This window comes from Python bivittatus, unplaced genomic scaffold (genome assembly GCF_059951505.1).
Source record: "Python bivittatus isolate LINGU-HERP-01145 unplaced genomic scaffold, Pbiv_v1 ctg000480_np1212, whole genome shotgun sequence".
In the NCBI taxonomy this organism is placed as follows: Eukaryota; Metazoa; Chordata; class Lepidosauria; order Squamata; family Pythonidae; genus Python; species Python bivittatus.
Window position 1 is genome coordinate 50,277,609 of NW_028277075.1, and position 24,288 is coordinate 50,301,896.

The 24,288-nt window shown below is 38.1% G+C and overlaps 1 protein-coding gene across 2 annotated transcripts in view; it reads right to left on the reverse strand.

Moving 5' to 3' along the window:
- Positions 1–20,733: 20,733 nt before the first annotated feature.
- The window catches only part of WT1 (WT1 transcription factor), a 58,227-nt gene continuing 54,672 nt past the window's right edge, over positions 20,734–24,288 (reverse strand). For both annotated transcript variants that reach the window (XM_088145869.1, XM_088145868.1), the window contains exon 9: positions 20,734–22,894. In XM_088145869.1, the coding sequence (XP_088001995.1) occupies positions 22,773–22,894 (122 nt within the window). In that variant the 3' untranslated portion in view covers positions 20,734–22,772. The remainder of the gene's footprint in view (positions 22,895–24,288) is intronic.

Below are 24,288 nucleotides of genomic sequence, written 5' to 3' on the forward strand. Positions count from 1 at the left end.
GAAGAATGGGAGGGGGGCAAGAGGCTTTGATATGTTCCTTGGGTAGCAGAAGTAGGGAAGTAAGGAAAAGAAGCCACTGGGAAAAAGGGGGAGCAGAATAGGTGGTGGCTCAGAGGATGGTGAGGTTATAGAGAATGAGAAAAAGGGCACTGGAAAAATGTGTTGGTGTTTTTGCACAGGCTATGCAGAAGAGAGGAAAGAAGGAAGAGATGCAGCAGCCTTGCCTCTCAAAAGACCCCTCTGAAATTTCCCACAGCTGAAACCCAGAACAACCGAGATGATGCAGGTTCATTTCAGCCAACATTCTGAGCTACAATTTAATTGTTACATCCACAGAACAAAACTTACTTTCTACTTCAGGCACAACTCTAATAAAGGCATAATGGATTTGTAATGAACAGGATGAAATTTCCTAGGAAATTCAATGACAAAATTGGTGCAGAGGTGTCCAAGCTTTTTTTTCCCCCCTTTATCATTGCAACTACTTGTTCAGATACAGATTACTTCCATAGCATTCTCAAATTTCCCAGGAATTCCTTGCCATCTGTCTGAGCCCCACCCTTCCAAACTCTCCAATGTTACTGTCTAACATACTAACTTACTGCTTAATGGACAAAATACCAAAGGAAGAGAAATACATGTAGTTAATGTATTTACAGTTTTACACAGTAAAAAAAAAACAAACCCAAAAAACCACCCTTGAGGCTGATGAATAAAAGATGACCAACTAAGACCAGCTAAGGAGAAGATTGAAGTAAGCACTAGTTTATGTTTGTATGTGTGTATATGTGTGTTTATTTCAGGATTGGGGGAAAAGGGCATTTTTAAAGTGAAAATGGATGTGTTGTGCTTCTCATATCTTTAGCTTCAATTCTCACCCCCACCGCCGAAGCTAAAAATCATGCTGTTGAAAATTGGTGATTTTGCTCCCACCTATCAGCAGGGTGGGTCCAGGGTACTCAGCATCATACACAAATACATCCTCACCACACTACTCCCTTCTGCAAAGTGCAGAAAAGGCTTAAGAAACAGTAAGATTAAGTGAGACCTGATGTAAGAAAAATAGAAGAAAATCTAGGGAAATCTAGATGGCACCCAACCATTGACTATACCTCTCTATTTCTTTCTATCCTTGTTTCTACCATATCCAGACACAGTCTCTTATTCTTTAAACCAGGATTCCTCAACCTTGGTGACCTGAAGATGTGTGGATTTCAACTCCCAGAATTCCATGCTGGCTGGGGAATTCTGGGAGTTGTAGTCCACACATGTTCAAGTTGCCACAGTTGAGGAACCCTGCTTTAAACTCATTTCTCTCTCTCTTTGAAAGTCTCATCAACTACATCCAACCATGACATTCTCAGTCTTTTTTCTTCAAGAATGCATTCATTCTTCCTTCATATATTTGTTTTGTGATTTGATCCACATTCCTTCTCTTTATAGGACCAAAACAGTTCAAGATATTTCTTTTTTATTGGTCACTAACTTTTGTATTCAGTCCACATTCCTTCAACACCTGGCCCATTCTTGATCTGTCTGTCCTTGTTTTACCATGCACATTCCTCAGTAACCCGTTCCCACTGCATGCAATGTTTAGGCTTCTCTGAACATGCCCAACTCTCTATAGAACAAAGTGGGCAGAAGCATTATTTTATACACAGCCATTTTCAGCTCTTTCAACAAGCATTCATAACTCTCTGTAGTCCACATACTACTCATTAGCCTTCTATGAATAATTTGGGCCTTAACAATTTGCACTTTTTCTTTCTACCCTCCCATTTCTTTCTACCCATCCATTCATGTACCTAATACAACTTTTTTTTTTTTTTTAACTTGGAACACATTCATTAAGAATGTTGTTCAATTTTTGCCAAAATTCATTCCTGGTTCTTCCTTTATCACCATTTTCTGGAGTATAACATGTATCAACTTGTGGGCTCCTATTTTCACTTACTCCCCACGGCAACCTAGTTACCAATTCATAGTTTCTGGTTTATTCTTTAACCTGTCATTCATAATTAAACCTAACCATTTTATTTTAGTTTTTTTATCTTAGTTTCACAGGCACACAACATTCCTTTTTTGCCCTTTCGCTTCATGTGTTTTTCTTTTCATTTTATGTGTTAATTCACACCCCTCAGCATTTACATCTTTTATATTCCAAGTTGTAATCTTTCATATGCCATGGTCGTCACCAGAGGGCTCATAGATAGTGACCTCCACTGCCCATCATCACTTTGGTTTCACATAATGCTTTTCAACAAGATACAGAGTTAGACTAGATTGCCACCTGCACTCACCCCAATGCCACATGCAGCATTCCCAGCTAATGGAAAGAACTGTAATATGCCTCAAATGCAACCCAAGTCCAGTTTTACCACATGCATGTTCAGGCTATGCTATGTAAGCTAAGATGAATTAACATTAAAATCATTTGATTGTTTTTGAGAGCCTTGTCACACAGAAAGGCACTTTAGAAGGAAATCATCCTTTTTACACACATACAGTCCAGAATCCTGAGCTCTGAACCAAGTATCAAAGGCAAAACTTCATGGAGAACTTTAAATCAAGGATAAACTAAATTAGCCACCTACATCCTGCTTCATATGTGTCAAAACTACCTTGAATTGACAATGCCAGCACCAGGCATCGTTTCAAGTTAATGCACCATCCTACTTTGCGGTGAAGATCAAATGATCCTAAACCAGTGCCGAGGTGGAGAAAGACATTCTGTTTAAGAAGAGCAGTTGCGATCTAAGGCAATTCACATTTAGTTGTGTGCTCAATCAAGTGCCCATCTTGAGTTTCATGAACTGCAGCCTGCTCAAGTGACAATTTGCTTTTAAAACTGAGCAGATTTTGAAAAACTTTCCTTCTGTTCAAAGAGATGGAAAAGGCTTTCATTTTAGGGACCCTAAATAAATCTCTTGTAGAGCCTTATGATCTCCTATTAATTTTGCCCCATTATCTACCAACATTTTCTTTAAAAGCTTACCAAATTTAAATAAACCAAATGGCAAATCTTAATAATCACAAATATAGTGTAATCTAGAGGCATTTCCTTTCAATCAACAACTAGATCCTACAATGTAATGTGTAAATACTACTTATCACTCAACATTGATATCTAGGAAATACATAGGTACACCCAGTCATACAGTTTCATCTGGTTAGAAAACTACTAAAGACTACATCTATTAAGTTTATCAAGACATACATTCTGGGAACCAATCTGGCAGATTGCAATAAATGGCCATCTGCAACCCTATCTTCAGTTGACTTAATCTGTTGATGTGAATGAAAATAGTGCCCCCAAAGCTATTTGCAGATGGAAGTTCCCGTAATTTATTACTGAAGGAATCTCGAGGCTAGTAATAGGTTTCTTCTTTCCCCCCAAACTTTAACAAACCATTGACCAGGCAGCGGAATTCTCACCATCTCACTTTCTCAGGTCACCCATAAGCACCTCAAGATTTATGTGAAGAAGAAATAGTGCTGCTATTTTAGGTGGTGGTGTTTTCTTAAGCAGAGCATCTCTGATCGAGATTTATTCTAGTGGGGCATACTGAGGGCCTCTGCTTTGAGAGAGCTTGGTATGAACTGGGTCACACAAAGGCAATTAAAAGTCGTAAAGCAGATGTATCATGTCTCGGTTCAATCTCTTTGGTTTCTGTCAAGAGGTGAAATCATTGCATGGTACTTGCTGGTGCATTTTTTCATTCCAGAAGTAGAAACCCTGTAAACAAGGAGGAGGGAGGCATTTCCTTGCATATCATAATACAGAGCTAAAGCCCCATATTAACCTTAGAACTGAATTTATTGATCAGCCAGTCTTCTTAATCAAAGCATGGTGGTAAAAGAAGGTAGATGGGAAGGCTCCGGAGCTCAGGATTTTCTGAACTACATAATTACTACGATTCAGCATCCCCAGATATGAGTGAAACTTATTAGGAGAGAAGAAACTGAAAAGTTCACAGTATTTATGTATTTATTTTTCAGCAGAAAACATGCCTTTCCTCCAGACTGCCAAAAGACAATTGACCACACCAGAAAATGATGTTAGAGGGCACTTCAGCTCCATTATGCTTCTGGTGTCCTCCACATATGTTCAAAATTTACTATACTCTGCTTATGTTGGCTTGGGTCATATAAGAGCATCAGAAAAAGCCTACTGGATCAGGCCAAAAGCCTATCTAATCTAACATTCTATGTTGCATTGTGGTCAACCAGATGCTCTGGAAGCTCACAAGACATGGGGGTGACAGCTTTCTTCTATTGTTGCACACTGGCAAGCTGGTGGTATTTAAGATATGCTGCCTTTGATCCAGGTGGTAATTTATAGCTATCAAGACTAATAGAAATTAATAGTTACACCTACCATTAATTTGTCTATCTTAAAACAATACACTGGGTGGTCATCACCACATCAGATAACCGTTTATTTACGCATTGTGTAAAGAAGATCCTTTTATCAGTCTGGAATCTCTCCATATAAGTTTCAGTGGGTAGCTCTGGGTTATACAGCAAGAGAAGAAAAAACAATTCTATTCACATTTCCCATGCCACACTTAATTTTATATGCATGTATTAAATCTTTCCTCTAATCTACTTTTTTCTAAATCCCCCACACCCTTGCCTTTCATCATTTGGGAACTGCTATAATCCCTAATCATGTCAGTTGCCTTTTTCTACATCTTTTCCAGCTGTACTAGATCCCCTTCAAGATTCAGTGACTGAAGTATACCCAGTATTCCAAGTGTGCTATAAGATCATAACTATTTTGGCAGGTTTTTTTCAGTCCCCTTCTTAATGATTCCAATCACAGAATTTGCCTTTTTTTACTGCTGCCATACATTGAGTAGATATTTTCATTTAGCTACCCACAATGATCCCCAAATGTTCTCCTGATCAGTCACTGCCACCTCAGATACTTACCATATAAGTGAAAATTGATTTGTTTTTCTGATGCGCATCACTTTGTACTTCCTTACACTGAATAACATTTGTTACTCTTTATATATATCCCCATCCATCCATCCACCCGTCTGTCCATCCATCAAAAATCATTAGCATATCTGGCTACCTCACTGCTGACTTTGAACTCTGGGTCATTTATAAGCAGGTTAAAAGCAAGTAATATAAAGTTGTGACAACCAGTTTGGTGTAGTGGTTAAGGTACCAGGCTAGAAACCAGGAGACCATGAGTTCTAGTCCCACCTTAGGCATGAAGCCAGCTGGGTGACCTTGGGCCAGTCACTCTCTCTTAGCCCTAGGAAGGAGGCGATGGCAAACCGCTTCTGAAATCTTGCCAAGAAAACTTCAGGGACTAGTCCAGGAGTCAACACTGACTTGAAGGTACAGTATCTATCTATCTATCTATCTATCTATCTATCTATCTATCTATCTATCTATCTATCTATCTATCCATCCATCCATCCATCCATCCATCCTATTAACTCTATTTTACTGTGCCAGGGAGAAAGAATATTTTCATATTCTGAAACATTTCTAATCATTATATCATGGCTATTTGTCAGCAGATAAATATGGGAACTAACCCAGCAGGTAAAATATTCTGTAGCCTGCTGCTTTAGTGAGGAAATTTAACAGAAGTGAAGTTATGTATTATTTTTTTTATTGTTATTATTATTTTTTGATGCCTTCGAGTCAGGGTTGACTCCTGGCAATTGCCTGGACTAGTCCTTGTAGTTTTCTTGGCAAGGTTTTTCAGAAGTGGCTTGCCTCCTTCCTAGGGCTGAGAGAGAGTGACTGGCCCAATGTCAAGAACTAATCTCAAATGATAATGTACAAAGCATTTATATAAAATAAACTTTCTTCAATGTCATTTTCTCAAATAAATAGAAAACCCAACAACAAGGTACTAATCTTAGTGCACCTCAAAATGCCAAAATAGAGATGGACTGGATAATACTTAGCAGACAATCAGAAAATATCTTGGCTAGACTAGGAAGTTGAAAAAACATTCTGGAAGAAGTTAATGGAAGCCACCTCCATATTGTGGCTGAAAAAATACATGGATGTGTCCATGAAGACCCAGGAATTCAGCTTGACTTGAAGGCCTTAAAAAAAAAAAAAAAGCTTTTTTGTACATAAACTCTTCAACTGGAAAGACAGTTTAGTACACTTGGGGAGTGTTTTTGTTGTTATTTTTAAACTCAGTCTGCCAACACTAACATAGTTTCCAAGGAAATATTAAGTTAATAGAGTTTGCAAGCAGGAAAGGAAGTAGAAATAGATTACAACACCCCAACTATACTGATACTAAGTACAGTGAATCTGTAGGTTATTTTAATGCCAAAAAGCAGGCTGAGGGAGGAGGGAATATAACCTGGAAGTCAGAGAACTTAGAAAGCATTGCTTCACTGTTTAATGTTGTTCCTCTCTGGCACATACACTGTTTGTTTCAGTTCACTGGCTAGGCATTTGGGCACAGATGTTGACTGTCTCCAGTATCAGTGATAATGACCTAGTGTACCAGTGATTTAGTAAGACAATTCTATACAACTACTCATCCAGTAAAACTCTAATCCCTTAATGGTAATTTGCATGGCAACATCTCAAAGAGTCAACAATATGGCAAATTGTACTTGGTAGACTTACTTGCATGATGTCCACTATTGTTATCTTATCCAGAGGCTAATTCCCACAAATTATCATGCACTTCCAGGAGAAAGAAAAAGCAATTGAATCATCAGTATATCCTTCTCCAGACAGCTGTTTTGTGAAAATCTTGATCAGGTTTGATTGTTTAGAGCAATTAATACCTTAAAAAGTAGTTGGCCATGAAAGAATTTTCTACTGTATTTTTTTTCTTTTAAAAAAGCATTGTTAATTATTAGTCCACAAAAGTACTTTACCTTGGAAGCTCTGAAAAATTCTCATAAATGTACTATTATTTCCTATTTTTATAAGAAAAATTGTTAGAGCAATTATTAATTTAAACCTCTGTAGCTATCGCGGTAAGCATGCACCCAACAGCTTACGTTCCATAAATACAATGAGGCTTGCTTCTAAATAACCATTGCTAGAACTGATATAGGTATTATGGAGACAATCTTTGTGATCAAAGTTTGTGTTTGGTTGCCAAAAACAATCAGTGTGATCAGTTTAGTTGTCTTAAGTATTCTTCTTTTTCCTATACATATATACCTTCCAGTGTCACTATTGTTATGCACTGATCACTTGCATTTCCTGAATAAAGGTCACTTTTCTGTCCTATCTTCAGCTGCAGAGGTTGTTACTTTTGCTACATATATTTCCATTCCAGTCTATATGTGATTTTGGCTGGGAATCTTGAGTAATTTTTTTGGACTTTAATTTATATAAATACATCTTGGCTATGTAATCTAGAATCTATTAATACATTTCACCTTAACAATGTGATTTTTAGATCTATAATAGTATCTTAATAAGAAAATTAATTATTTTCTTTTGTCATGTACAACAATATTTTCTACCCCCAGGACAGAGAATTTGTTGGCCCAATGCAATATCTGGTTTAGGACACTCCATTCCACACACAGCCCTAGATCCAGATGGATTCTTGAAAAATGAGATGTTAGGCAGTACCTAACATCTCATAATACCTAACAACAGATGAAAGGAATACCTGCAGAACTTAAACTGAAATTATTGGATACAAAATCTAAATACTAGTTTTATTTAAAAAGACAGTCTTCTTTAGAGAGAAAGAGAGGGAAAAAGATATTTTACTTAATTGAGAGAGAAACTGATTGGTTTTTAAACACTATTTGCTTTCTGTTCTCTATTCTTCTACTGTACAGAACTGATCCATCAGCTCTGTTTCAGATGCAGAACAAAAAGTCCATCACTGAGAGAGTCTTCCTGCTTCTAAAAGTAATATATTGGTGTCCATTTATTCTTATAAGTTTGCTGTATTTCAGTCAATTAATTTAAGCAGGAGTGGACATATCTGTTAACTCAAAACTTTTAAGCTTACTCAATAGTTTTTGGTGAAGGACTTTGTCAAAATCTTTTTCTTAAGTGCAAATATACCATGTTACCTGGATATCTACATTCACATTGTCAAATAGTGCCTATTTTCCCTTTCTTCTTGCTCTCTCTCCAGCAACAAATGGGATTTGGATCTCTCCAGCAGGCAACAAATGGGATTGATGGAGGACAATCTCTGCTGTGCTGGTTGCCCCTCATCACAGCAGTAGCGCTGGGAGTGGGTGGGGGTGGGGGTGGCAGGAGGAGTCCAGCCTGGGCAGCAGCAACAGGGCTGAGCACTGGCCAGGAACCAGACAGGCTGGTGGCAGCCCAAGAGCTGGGTGGCCATTAAAATATTGTGAGGAGAACCAAATGAAGGAGGTCATTGATGAGGACTATTTTTTTTACACTAAATGCACTGAAGAAAGAACATATCACACCAAACATGAGATGATGTGTGCTCAACAAACTGTACAGATTAAAGTTAATATTGATGTCCTTCTGTGGGTCTGTCTTAGCAGCTTTCTGATGTCTAGCAAAATTGTGAAGAGCACCCATCCCCTTATTGCTGCTGTCCTCATCACAGTGGCATGGGGTGCAAAATGCACAGCAGTCATCCTTTCTACGCCTTGCTAGGAATGTGTGTTTTTTTAACTGTTCTGTGTTAAATTAAGTCTTTATTTGGGGCATTTTGGATAAGTTAGCTAACCAGTGCTGTTTCTAAGAAAGACTCTTGTCAAAATGCTACAATATACCTTTCCCTTTATATTCATTCTAAGGACACAGCTTTCTCAGCCACAAACAACACACTTTTCTCTCACACGCTGTCATTGTTTACTTACTCCCCCATCTCACTCATACACATATATCATACCTGGGATGTTTTTGTTGTTGTTGTTGTTGTTTTACCAGAGCTACCAGATCTGGACAGTAAACATCTGAGTGAGTGGGGTAGAAGGTTCTGTAGCTCTTTGTTGCCATCTAGCAGTCACTAGATTTTTGCAGCCCAGATACTGTAATCAGCCAGCTTCTTGTGATCGGGCAGGCATAATGCTGCTTCTCAACTGCTGCAAAGCCCTTGTGTAGAGAAGTCCTAAGTCAGTCTGGGCATTAACCTCTGTCACTGAATCCTGAACATGGCAACTTGCTGTATGTGAGGCTGCATTGAAAAGAATCTGGAAGTTGCAGTTGGTACCAAATACACAGTAGCAGTTAGTCCACTAAGTGGTTGAAGGTACAGGGATGGTCTTGGCCACCATGTTTTTTCCCCCAATTATTATTATTTTTATTTCTTTTGCTGTGCATTGTTATTTATGATTATACTGATGCTTTTATTGTGTACTCTGCTCACAGTCACTTATGCAAGATGCATAGCCATATAAATTGAATATTTTTTAAAAAAATCATTAGACACTTGACTAAAAGATCTGCTTTGGTCACTAGTTGCTTGCTAGGCACAATTTAAGGTGTTGATATTACCTTTAAAGCCCTAAATGGCTTATGGCCTGATTTTATCTTATGGACCATCTGTTCTGCTGTAAACCTGTCATGCTGATAAGATCTGCAAGAAAAGCTCTTTTGAAGATGTCATTGTTGTCAAAAACCCATCTTTTTGGCATACAGGAGAAGGCATTTTCCTACATTGCTTACTGACCAATGAATGCATGAGTTGCATCCTTAAGCATTCAGAATCTCTTAGCTTTCAGAAAAGCTATGAAGATGTTATCTCTTTCACCAAGCTTTTAATTGTTAACGTTAATGCCTACTTTATTGTTGATTTTAATGTGTTTTTAAACTTTCTACCTTCTGTTTTTCTTTCTTAATTTAATTAGCTGTCTTGAGTACTTGCCAGAGCAGAAAAGCAGAACAGAAATCCAAGAAATGAACGAACAATGAGTGTTTGGTAATGCCAAAGACATTATGGCATGTATAAAAGTGCTGAGAAGCATGTGGCCTATCTTTTGCTATTAGAGAAGATCTGACTGGCCCTAGTCCTAGAGTCATATGTGCGTTGAACAATACCCTTTATACAGAAGACAAAAGTGTTATCAGCCTTAAGAGAACCATCCCAAGGTTTGGAGAAGTTTTTTTAAAAAATCTTTAGAAAAAGAAACTTGGGTCAAGGTGGGAAAAGGAAAGGAAAGCCAAATGCAGTCAAAGGACAGAATGGAGCATCACCAAGAGGAAGGGCTGACAAAGAGTCAACAGAACCATTGCAATGTTTTCGGGCAGGCTCTACATATAAGTAACTCAATGGGCTTGAATGAGAGGATGTCACAGGCTTAACTTTGGTGCTTTGAGACAGGAAAATCTGCCCCCCTTGCACAAAACAATATGGTCATCTGGCTATTCCAAGCTTTGCTCAGATGTTATTGCACAGGACATAGTAGATGGAGAATAGGAAACAATGACTGGTTCCTGTATTCTGTGTAAAGATGTTCCTAAAGTCTGCAAACTTCCATCAGCATGACATCCCTTTGAATTATTTATTCAAACTATTTCTCCCATGTGAAACACAAAAGGAATCTCCCATGATTCACTTCAAGGAAGGCTTTCTAATGCTGACCGAGTGACAGAGGACCCGAGAGTGAGCCAATCTTTAATCACCCACAGCAGCCGCAGCAGGGTAGCAGCAAATGTAGTGCACATAAACAGGTGATAAAAGCAGATAAGAAAGATGACCAAAAATTACAAAAATAAAAAAACACTGCTGTAAAGATTTATGGAGCAGCTAAAGCAGAGCTAAATAAATGATAACAACCGCTGATAAAAAGAAATGGGGCATCAGCCATATAAACACTTGGGGGGAACTTCAATGCTTCTGTGTGTTACTATGACACTGGTTTGTTTATGCCAGCATTGACCTTCGGCTCCAGGAGAAGTATATTAACCATCTCTGTGTCTTTTGTGTTGTTTTACTCCTCAAGAGAAAGTTGTGCAGGGCCGATTCTGATGAATGGCATTTGCCAAGAGTCAAGTTATCCTTGACTGGATGCAGATGGCCCAGTTAAAAAATGAATACTGCCAGCAGACGTCGTCTTTTATCAGTTGTAAAAGTTCAGCAGGGACTAGACTTCCTCATCTCTGGCCAGAAAATCCCCCAGCCTTCTTTTTCAGCACCAGACCTCATATTGTCCTGACGGACTCTTGCAATGGGGCTCAGATAAATATACTCCTATACAAGCGGTTTATGGCAGTTTGGCGCATGGTACAGCATTTCCACATGCAACTTAAATTCTGCCTGGAACGGATATCAGGAATAAGCCCATAAAGTTTAGGCAAGTTAGACTGTTGTTTGTCCTGCCTGTTGGCCTGCTGTGTCACAGATCACAGTTCGAAGGGAAGTCAGCAACAGATTTGTACTGAACTCCTGCATTTCAGTCAAAACAGGACAAGAGATCAGTGCACTCAGTTATTGGGTACCTCTGCCCTTCCTGAAGACAGCAGACAAGGGCTAATTAGAGGAGAATTAGACTAAAATTGGAGTTCAGGGTCCCCCGTGATATCATCTGTTTCAACCAAAGCAAGACTTTGGTCTTCTGAATGCCTCTTCTGTACTATGTGGGAAAGAAGTATTGGTCATGCTCTGCAACAGGGCAAAATGAGTTTCAGGTGGTTCCATGAAGTGGGGAGTAAATGAAGACAAGATCTGGTGTCTAAAAGGCAGAAGACTTTTAAAGATTGCTCCCCATGTATTAATAGTTGACCTCTTCTTTCATTTTCAACATTTCAATTTGGTGAAATGTTTGGAAGGAATTATGGGCTGGGGGTAATTAGTCTTGTGATATCATTTTGTCTTCCCCCCAGCTTAGCTTGAGACCCAACTTGACATTTAAGAAGAAATGTTTTAACCTTTAAGGGAAAAAACCAATCCTTAGCAACAAGGAGCTCCCAAAATAACTCAGTAAAATCTGAGTAGGTTTAGGGAATGAAAAGAGCTGATCAAGCTGATCACTGAAGGAAAAAATGGAAAACCTGACTTGGGGAGGAATGGACAGGAAGCTCTCTACACTGCAAACACTGAATGTAGATCTCCCTTGTTGCAAATAGAATCCCATGATGTCATAGCACGCCCTACATTTGGCTCTACTTTTTTATGTGTGGTGTAGATGACAAGGTAAACCATAAAGAGTTTTAAATTCCAGGTTGCAGTAACTGAAGATGGCAGCCACTATAAGTTTGGATGATATGAGTAATAATAAAGACCCCATGACTCATGGTTAAAGAGGTTTGTGTAACAGGCAATAACATGGTGGAATGTTGTATCCAGTCTAAAAATTCAGGAGGACATCCCAAAAGAATAGGCAAAATTTATCTGCTGTTTTAAAAACAAAGAGCAGGTGTCAGACTTTGTGGTAAAAAAACAAAAAACAGAAGGCAGAGAAAATATAGGGAGGCCAGGTTCAGCCTAGGCTCCTCCATGGCTACAGACTTAGATAATGACATATGAATCCTTGCAATCCCCTCACCATTGTTTTAGCATATCATGTGAACTACTAGATAGAGATGACAGATAGGTGATAGATGATAGATAGATAGATAGATAGATAGATAGATAGATAGATAGATAGATAGATAGATAGATATGATAGAGCACATTCTGAATGATTTAAGGCATACCTCTACTTAAATCAGGATAATCCTTCTTTTCAAATGTCAACAAAACTCACTGATATTTACTGTATAACTCATTCCCTTGCCATCATGGCCAGTTTCAAAGGGAATTAGAGTGACTGATTTGCATCTACACTTTCTTCCTATCAATAAGTTATATTTACAAATTAATTAGTTCTATTTTGACATCTTTTTCAATAGAGTCACCTTTCACAGTGAACTGTAAATCGTAATGAAGTATGAGGAGGTGAAAACCAGCCTATAATATCTCACAGGAATCTCATTCTATATCTAAAATAGGTTCAGAAATACTGTTTCTTGTTATAAAAGCAGGCCCTTCACTGCATTCTGAAAAAGTTGGATTGAATGGCTAGTTATGATAAGATAGCCTTTGCCCAAATGTTGCTTCTTCAGTTCTGTTCTTCATTTCTCTTTCGTTCTCTTTTTTTAATTATTTCACTTAAGAAACCACATGCATAAAGCCCAATACAAGTCATACCTGTTATTTGTATACTTGCAAATGACCGGTTAATTCATCACTAGAATTTGTTTGTTTGTTTTTACATTCAGCAGAGTGGCACACTTGCATTTTCTCAACATTTCTGTGCTTGTGAGAACATCCAGATTCTGTTGCTCATATTACTAAACAAACCAACTTTTTTGTTCAATGTTCTTAAGCACAGCTAAATAAAATACTTTGGGAGTGAGCCATCTAGTGGTTAAAAAGTATTAGCCAAAAAGAGTGGTTTCTTCTTGAATCTTTCTTGAACTAATATGTGTATTATAGAGGGTGGAGAGTAGAGAAGAAGAGCCACTCAGTGAATCCACAAGCCCCAAATCATAACTTCTCCTTTTGACCATTTATGTCTCTGTAGTATGTTCAGGCAGCTATTTCAAATTCTTTAATAACAACCCTGTTTAAAAGAACATACTGCCAGGAAAAAAAAGTTATGCAAAACCATATTGATTATACTGAATTAAAGTATCCTATTCTTATGGTTACCAGTTAGCTGAACAGGCAAAGGAGGACACAGACAATTGGAAAGGAAGACAAATGGGGTGGTGAGAAGAGGACACATTAGCTGTTTAAATTTCTTGGCATCTGCAACAAAAATTACAGCAAAAAATGCAAAAAAATGTTCTTAGGCCTACGTGTATATGAAATTACTTTTTCCAGCATCAGAAAGACTGGTTTGTCAATTACAATATTTTTCCAACAAATCTTTATTTTGTAGAACATATGCTAGCCATAATATAGAATCAATTATGACATGCTTTTCAAATTTCACCATAGGAACATACAGGTAGTCCTTGAGTTATGACCATTCGTTCAGTGCCTGTTTGAAGTTACAACAGTGCTGAAAAAATGGACTTATGACCTGTGCCCGAAATTACGGCTGTTGCAGCACTCCCATGGTCATGTGATTGCGATATGGGCACTTGGCAACACTTTCGTATTATGACCAGTTGCCAAGCACCCCATGATTACGTGACACCATTTGCAACCTTCCCTGCCAGCTTCCCACAAGCAAAGTCAATAGGGAAGCCGGCAGGGGAGATCACAAGCTGCTCCAGTAAGTCTCCCAACCCACCCTGGCCTTTCTTAACTTGCACACACTGCACCCTCCTTCCCCCCCTTTGGTCACATGCACACACTGTGCCCCCATTCATGCTGTGCTGTGGCTATGGGGCTTTGCAGGAGGAAGACTTTCCAGGAGGAAGGAGAAAGCCTCACAAACAGCCAGCAGCTTCCCACGTGAGCTGCAGAGCGTGTGACAGAAGTGCCACAGGACAGTTCGTGAGCAAGTGAAGGAGGGAAAGAGGGTGCTGGTGCATGCAAGCAAGCCAAGGGGGAAGGAGGGCCAAGAAGCCCCTGAGCCGCAGCATGGCAAACAGCCCCAGGGCCACACGGTTCTGGGGCTGCTTGCCATCCCACAAGGCAGGGTGCAGGGCAGCCAAATGGGCAGAAATGGGGGGGGGGGGATAGACGGGTGGGGGGAGTTGGAGGCAGTCCCTCACCTTACTGAGGCTCAAGACTGAAAGGGACCAAGCCCAGAATGGTTTGGATTGGGGTGGGTCCTTGAATAACAGCCAGTGGAATTCACTTAACAACAGCAACAGAGAGTGCCGGGATTGCTATCGCTAGGTGATGCAGTCACCTGACGTCTCACTTTACGACTGCATTGCTTAGCAATGGAAATTCCACTCCCAGTTGTGGTTGTAAGTCAAGGACTACCTGCATGATGACTCATGTGATCTACAGACTACAGCGGTCATAGATTTGAATTAAATCTGAATTAAAGCTGATTGAAAGAAATGAATTAAATAACAATAAACTAGTCTGTTGAGTCTATTGATGGGCGAGAGAAAGAAGGAAGCAGACAATTTACAAGGTTACAATACACAAAAGTTTGAATGATTACTCTTGTAAAAACAGTCTTCCCAAAACAAAACAAAAAAACTCCAAGATACTGTACCTGCATTCAAAAAGCCAGACAATATTTGATTTTAAGGCTATGCTTGCCAGACAGAGGACATAAGGATAAAAAGGAGGATATGTCCTCCATTTGCTGGACATATGGAGGTATAACCCTACTTATACTGAAATAATTCCCACTGATCCTTAAAAAAGTGCAACATGTTATTTATTTTGGAACTAAATCATGTATCACTTTAAAGATACAAGTATATTTTTAAGTACCATGGAATTCAGCTAAAGCAAAACTCTGCCATGAGCTGTAGGAATGATTTAACTCTTTTCCTCCTGATGTGATCCAAGTCTGACTGGGCTCCTAGGACCTACATTTTATATTGTCTAACATTTATTTTCATCACTTTTTGGCAGCATAGTACTAGTAGCACAGGCCCCTTCTAGATTGGTCCTACAGAATTCAGAATCCAGGCCCCTCCCCCAACCTGGGGGGGCCCCTCTCTAGAAATAGCGGAGGACCTGCTAATGGTGTCTTTAGGCTAAAGGTTGTTTTCCAACTTCTTAATTTGGCAATTCAGATTTCTAGATCCAAAATTGCAAGCCATTTAATATTACCTACACTATTATACATTCTCCTTCTCTCCCTGTTTGTTGGGGTGGGGGGAGGAGTTGTGACCTGGTGGCTACAATAGGCTGCAGTGCTGAGACAGGAAGCTGTCAGGCCCTGCTTAGCAGAAAAGTAGGAAACTTTGTTGTTCCCCTCAAAAGTTTTGATTGTGGACTTCTGGGGAAGAAATGGCAAACTGAAGACGGCTCCGCGAAAAGCAGAGCCGATGACCGTGGCAGAATGAAGAGCCGGTGAGTAGATCGGATCTTTAATAATTCCTCTCCAGACTTGAGATCGTCCACAAGTACTCCAGACAGCTGCTTCTCATGAGGAGACCGCAAAACAGCAGTCTCTAGTGGGTTTAGAGCTCTGGGAGATGAGGGAATAGCCATCTTGCTCAAACCGCTGATGGCATCTTTGAAAGGACACTGGATTGACGTGCTTCCTTTTCTAATCATTTTGGAAATTGCTTGTTAACTGCTTTTCAACTATTAGGAATCTTTGGATCAACATGTTTTACAGCACTGGGTGAGTTTCCTTCAATCCTTAGCGAAAGAAGTTTTAACTACAAGTTTAAGAACTTAAAAAAAAATTTTTTTGGATAAATTTATGGATGGCTTCATGGATTTGTTTATAGATAAGAGATGGGATATGGGAAGAAGAGATCATTTGCTGTATTTTAAGAGAAGGTTACTAAAATTGATTTTACTAGTTGTGATGAAGGTGGAAAGTCACTTCTTTATATATTTCTTTTCTTTTTTGTTTACTATATTCTTATTTTTTCTTTCTTTTCTATTTTTCTTTCTATTTTTTCTTTTCTGCACCTTCTACTCTTTTTATTCTTCTATTTTTTCAGTTTGTATTAGTTTTTACTGTTGTAATTATAATCTTTAATAAAATTACTATATTAACCAAAAAGTTTTGATTATTTATGTGCCATCAAGTCAACCTCACCTCTTAGTGACCACATAGCTAGGCCTTCTCTAAGATACTCTGTCCTCAAACTGGCTCTTCAGGTCTTCCAACAATGCACCCTTCACTGCTGTAACTGAGACTATCCGTCTTGCTGGTGGTGGTCCTCTTTCCTTTGACCTTTCCCAGCATTATAAATTTCACAAGAGAGCTAGATCTTGGCATAATGTGTTGAAAGTGTGATAATTTAAGCCTGGTCATTTGTGCCTTGAATGAGAACTCTGGGTTGATTCATTCAGTGATCCATTTGTTTGCTTTCATTGCTATCCATGGAATTCTCAGGAGACTTCTTCAACACCAAAGTTCAAAAGCATCAATTGTCTTTCTTTCCTGCTGCTTCAGAGTCTAGCTTTCACTTCCATAGAGTATCACAAGGACTGCATGATGCCACCCCATAAGAAGGGAACTACTTACAGATCACCACAAAGGAAGAAATGCATAAGGAAAAAAGAGAGCAAAGGAGTAAACATACAATCTGCACACCCCATTTTGTATTTGCAGATGCAACTATAGAAATTACATGTAACGTAATTCTCACCATGTGAGACTATGTGACTTTTGTCTCTGCCGTGTCATCTCATCATGAACTAATTGTTGATAGGAAATTTCAGGGATCCTGTGCTTCAGTCTTATAGTTCCAATAGAAGAGAAGTCTTATATTTCCTTGTCTTTAAAATAGGCATGGATTGAACAGCTGACTTCAGGCAGAGGGATGGTCTCTTACACTCCGCAGGGTCACCTGCAAGGGGGATCAAAAAAGTCAAGAGAGCACTTCCAACTATGTGATTAAAGCCCCACCCCTTTTCATTCATGTAAAATGGCCCCACCCCTTTTTAGACATGTAGAAAAAGGGAGGGGCTTGGCATAATCACAGCTACCAATTTGACTTTTTTACTTCCCTGTGGATGACCCTGCAGCCCTTCAAATAGAAAGCCATCTTCTATAAAATAGGATGCATGGCCACTCTGTTTTGAAATAATTGGCATGAAGTAGAGATCGCTGCCAACTGCTGCTTCAGCAATTTCTGTGAACTGGTACTGCTGTGCTAGACTTATATTTAATCAAATGTGAGCAGCATGCTCATAAATTTAATCATAGCCAACCATTTTGGTACAGCGCAACCAAAATTAAGTACTTTTGAAGCCTCTGACTAAAATGGAATAGTTAAAGAATATGCTTACATTTCTTCCATTAATATAAAGGGAGTAAAAAGGGGTCAGAACTGGTAGGATTTTCCCTACTTATTTGGTTTGGTCTATTTAACAGAATGGAATCCCATTAAGCCTACCAGAAATTTTCCTATTTTCTTTGGTATTTTAAAAGGACAAATATGACACCATCAGATATCAACATTTTGCTATTAAATTTAACCACACGATCTTGTGGAACTTCAAGGGATACAGTAAAGAACTGAAAGTTGCCCAACATATTTAACCTAGTTACTGATATATACCATTTTCTGGGTTTGCACAATGCATTATATCCTAAACTAACTCAACGGGCTGGGTTCGCCCACATTTTCCAAGCCATAAACAAACCAACAAGCTTAGCATATCATGCTAATTTAGTTCCTAGGTCTTTAACTGACTTCTGTTGTAGAAACCCAGACACAGGTATCGTAAGAGTGAAGTATTTCAGAGCTGGAAGGCAGAACATTTGGACATCTTGACTAATACCCAAACCCATAATATACTTCCAAATTATCACTAGACGTAAGAAAACATGGAATTTCTGCTTGTGAGGACTACTTCCTCCCATATGAACCTGTCCATCAATTGAAATTATCTTCATGAACCCGTTCTGTGATCTTCACAAATGGAGAGATGTTGGCAATGACACCAGTAGCGGTTTTTCAGCATCCTGCTGACAACATCTAACTTAGGTGAGAGAACTCTCACCTAAGATGAACTGGATTGTCCTTATCTATTATTATTATTATTATATTTTTATCCCACTTTTTTTTTTAATTTGGTCAACTCAAGGTAGTGAACATATCTCCTGCCTCCTATTTTCCCCAAAACAACCACCCTGTGAGGTGGGTTGGGCTGAGAGAGAGTGACTGTCCCAAAGTCAGCCAACCAGCTTTCATGCCTAAAGGAGACCTAGAATTCAGGCTCCTGGTTTCTAGGCCAGCACGTTAACCACTACATCAAACCGGCTCTCTATATATATGACTGAAACTAAAAATATATTCTGGCATGCTTTTTAGATTATAATGTATTGTTTTAAATTGTTTGGAAGATTTTGATTGCTTTATTATATTAAGAACCACTAACAAGAGCTGCTAAGCTGGTGAATATTAGTGAATTTAGGACTACCACATCTGGACTGCAAAAGTCATAGAACAACTAGGGGCCAGCAACGAGATATACTGTAGAAAACACTAACTCTTTGCTTCCATCCAGTTGTCACCTGGATTTTTGCAACCCAGATACATTAGCCCTAAGTGTATTTTATTAAGACCAAATATCATAAATTACAGATAACAAAAACAGGGCTGTGGTGTTTAATTGGGGCAATTTACTTCACTAAAGACTGATTTAATATGTGCCAAATGATAATGAAGATGTAAGTTTTTATATTATTATGTTCTAGGATTAGGGTTGGAGTTGTGAATGCCTGCATACATCTGTTTTTGAAGAGGCAGATCCTCCTTCTTTGCTGCTCCTTTTCCTTCAGACATTAGAGAAACTTGCCTCGAAAGTTGGGCTATATGTGATATATAGGGACCATCTGATTATTGATTTTTAAATAGTTCTGGGAATGTTGGCTGAAAAGTAAGGGGAAATTGCTTTAAAAAAATAATTGTGTATAATAAAAATGTATATGTGTGTATACATAGCCTACTTTTTCCAAATCTTTTTTGTTCTGTTTGCCATTCTTGCTATGAGTTTCTCCAGAGGCATGCTGTCTTTTGACAGCAAAAGATAAAACTGACTGATACAAATGAGTCACAGTTCCCTTGAAATAGTGATTAAATTCCCAAGTAAGAAAGATGACTTGAAGAATTAACTGTTGTGTTATCCTAGAAGATGCAGCTGTACTCAATGAAAGGAATTAAGCCAGTTCACTTTAGTGCTTTTTGTCTTATATTTGAATATGGAAAAACTGAAACGGTGTTATCATATTTTTAAGAAAAAAATATACAGGTTAAATTTAAGATAAAAACAAATTAAAGCCATATGCCCAAGCATATCTTGGCTGCTTGGTAAAATCCAATGGTTTGGTTGCAAATATATTTTCTGCTCATTTTCATATTTCACTACCCCCAGGAAGAATATTCATGTCATAAAATTACTATGTAAAGCATAGTGTTTGCAATACATTTGCATCAAAATAAAGATGTAATAGAGCATTGGCCATAATTGTTTGGAATAATGGAAGTTAAAGCTAATCATCTCTCTAAATATCCAACAGATAGTCAAGAAAGCTAGATTTGCATTGAATGTTCTCTATGAAAATTAGAGATCAGATCCCCATTTATCCATAAAAATGACTGGAAGATCTTATCTATGCATTCTTTCTAAATCAAAATGTAATTAAGAAATGTTACCAGGATAAAACACACAGTATATACATTTTCATGTGATATTATGGCTTCACTGGAAGAATTTTGGAATAAAACTGTATTTATGAATAACTATATAAAGCACACACTCAGTTATGTGGGGATTGTAGAATGAGGTTATGATTTTAAAGGGAATAAACTGAAATCTCTATGCTGGCATATCTACATTAAGTTTGTTCTGAAGGTGGTGAAGTCTGTTCCAAAATAGCAGAGATAATTCATTGAAGTCAACGAAACCAGTACAAGTGTGGCCTTTGGGTCATTCTCTTAAAGGAAAAGTGCTATCAGTGCCTTGGGGAAAAAAGTGAAACTCTACAACATAATATGAAATGTGATACTGTTGTCAGTACAATTCCCCAGTGAGAAGGATAGATTGTGGTCAAGACCTAAACAGGTTAACTAGTGGTCATCCATTCTGATGGTACTTTATATACAAAAGAAGTCAACACTATTGAAGAAATTTGAAACCTAATAGGCCATGAAATAAGACATCTGTTGGACTATTATTTGTTTCTCTTTAAATGGGCTTTAATTGAAAGCTCAGTGAAAAACACAGGTACAGTCTTTGTGGTATCAATAGTTTGCAGGAACTTCTGATTCCTGACAAATCTAATGTTTATTTGCTTTCTAATTTTAATTATTTAAAAGCAAATACATTATTTGATATATATTTATAGATAGATAGATATATACACCATTTCAAGCAATTAATAGTAAATAATAAACCTCAACCCTGAAATAATATATTTCCTCACATTGGGCATTTTTAAGTTTTATTTTAGGGTTTTTTGCACACATAATTGTAAATGAGGAGAGGTTCAAGTCACTTAAGAGCTATTTGTTTAAGATTAAGAGCCATATGTTAATGGAAAATCTGGACCAGCCTCTTAAGTTCAATTTTAATTTTATACACCTTGCTAGCCATATAACCAGCATGGCTGCATGGTAAAGAAATCCTAAATTTCTATGATTATATGACTGTATGTTGTGCAAGGATCTGTTCTCAATGTGAAATAAATTTAGACCAGCTCCACAATATTAAAAAATGTACAATTTTTCTACATGACAGCTATTGATAAAAAGCAGTCAACTTCGGTGCAAGATTCCCATTTTTAGTACAAAAAATGATTGATTTCTCTGACATCACCAAATTTAGAAATGACATTCTGTTATGGTCATCTATTGAAGGTGACAGTACTATGCAACACAGTGTTTCACAGCATTTTTATACCTATCAACTCAGATGTCTGTCCAGCTAAGTTCAGTGGTACTTATTTTCAGGATAGGATTGCATTGTCAACCTCCTGAAAAGATTTCAGGTACATTGCCACATTCTTCTTTTCTTATTAGGGCAAAAAAGAGATGATAGATTGGATATCTAAATGCAAATATGATGGGATAAGATAAAAATCAGACATGGGGATGATCCTTTTTTCACTTTTAGAAATGAAGTCAGTACTATCTCTCACTCTTCTATGAACAGGTTCTAGAAAATCTCCTTCAGCTCCTAAGTTTTCCAAAGATAAGATAAAATAAAAATTCATCATTATTTTCATTATCAGACTTGACATCATACAGGTGGCAGATCTTTTAGATCACGTTTACTGAATATACATGGACACAAAGCAGAATCATAATGGCAATTGGCCTGGAGTAATGCATAATCAGGATTTGCACACAATATATGAATGTGTGACTATGTGTACTAGGCTGTCTCCATATGACCAGGAATCCTGCAAAAGCAAAATTCCTAATTATACAGAGAAAGTAATACACATATACAGTATATGCTTATCATCTCTATGCAGATAAATGAGTTTGTATAGATCAAGATGATAACAGCATGCACAATCTGACTTATACACACACAAACACATGCACACATGCACACACAGAAGCATACACACAACAAATATTCAATGGAATTCTGAAAGGGCCTTGCACGATATGCAATTTTCCCTATATATTCCCTACCTTCAGTGTAGAGATACGTAGGAACATCACAAGATCAGTGTGGAATGCAAGATTCCAATGCACATCGGGAGATGCATTTACCCTCACCTCTCAATGAGCTGCTTATATCTATACAAAAATAACTATTGCATCCACAGTTCTGAGAGCTGCAAGGATTTGGATTAGTTGACAGTGAAAATTCTCCAAAGAGAATAAAACTGACCTGCCTTGGATAGTGCAGAGGTTACTAAACCCAACTAAACATTTGTACAGGACTGCAGCAGTATTGGAAACCTTGTTATTCACCATAAAGATATAATGTACATGAATTGATGTTTACATATACCATTCATTATGTATGAGTATGACTGAGCACTGTGAGAAATTTCAAGTAAAAAATAAGTACAAAACCTTCTGAAGGAAAGAACAAATATACATAAACTAGAGTCTATAGCAAAATTTAAAGTGTAACCTAGCCAACGTAGTTATAGAATAATGTTACAAATTTAAACCATTTGAGGTTTAGAATGGAAAAGTCCGAAGTCCAAGTTGAAGGCATCTGAAGACTTCCATACGAGCGGAGAGATGATGGCTGAAAATGTTTGCAACAGTTCATAGAATCCCATCTGGGTTGTGCAAAAACTATGAAACATCTAAAGGGTTAGTTGAAGTTTAGTCATGTTCCTGTTGTGCATATTATGATGGCGGACCAATTCATCAGATCGAGCAAATTTCTTTTGACAGCTGGGCCACCGACAACTGAAAGGTTTTTCACCTGTTAACAAAATATACAGTTATATACTATCATCATACATCCTAACATATACTACCACCTTATTCTTTCCTAGAACTCTGGTTAAATAGAGTTGAACTACTATATCTTTTGACTATGTGGTGCTTCATTAAGATCATGTTCAACTTTCCAACAATTCCAATAAAAGTTGGGTTACTCTCTTAGCTTCTATTACTTTTGAATAAAAATGTGTTCTATATGTTTGCACCATTTTCTTACTTTGAGGAACTCAGAGAGATTCCAGTATGTATCCTGTATAGAAGGTGCTCAGTAGATTATTTTCTCAGTTATACCTTCCATTATCTTTTAGATTTATGAATGGATGTTCTCCTTTTCATGCGCAATTTAAATGAGATACTATAGTCTGAACATTTATGTTCTACCTGTTTGACAGAGAAGAGTAAGTTTCACAAGGATGTTTAAAGAAAAAATGAAGTCAGCAATGCGTTACATTACATTTTATGCCACTAACCACCATAGCCTCTTGGAAGTTTGCAATAATAATGTAAAAACAACATTCATAATAAAAATATTAAAAGTACAATTAAAAATATTTTAAACCATAATTAATTTAAACTCTGTGTCTTAAATGCATGTTTATGCACATGTGTCTTAAATGCACATTTAATAACAGGGATTCAATTCCCTGTTTAATCCCTCCATTGAACAAAAGTGTGTTCCAGAGATCAGGGATGGTTACAAAAAAGGCTCAGTCCCAAATCTCTACCAAACAAGCCCAGAGTCTGTGGAGGTAACCTTCCCCCTGTGGCCTCAATGGGTTTTGGGAGGGCGAGGGGGAAATCGGCTGAAGTTGATAAAAGGCAGCCCAGGACATTGCTTCTGCCTAGGAGATGGAGACAGCCAAGACCAGCAGCACTCTCCCTTTCACATTAGAAGGCAGCATTTCTATTCCTTAAGTGGTGACAAGAGAGAATGAAAACTCTGGAGGGTAGCACTGCCAGAAAGTTACTCTGCTGAGTGGTCCTGTAACAGGTGTCCTCCATTGAGACATCCATGGCTTCTCTTTTTTCGTCCTTACTTTGCTTTAAAACAAGCTCAAAGAGTTCCGTCCATACCAAGACTGCATTATGGTACAACATGCATACGCTGAAGAAAATTGCCCACTAAGTACTATTTGCTCAAAATGACTTCTCTGGGAATAAATAGCAGCTAAAGACACAGAGCCACTTTGGTGTAGTGGTTAAGGCACCAGGCTAGAAACCAGGAGCCCGTGAGTTCCAGTCCTGCCTTAGGCACGAAGCCAGCTGGGTGACCTTGGGCCAGCTGCTCTCTCTCAGCCCTAGGAAGAAGGAGGCCATGGCTAACCATTTCTGAACTCTTGCCAGGAAAACTGCAGGGACTTGTCCAGACAGTCA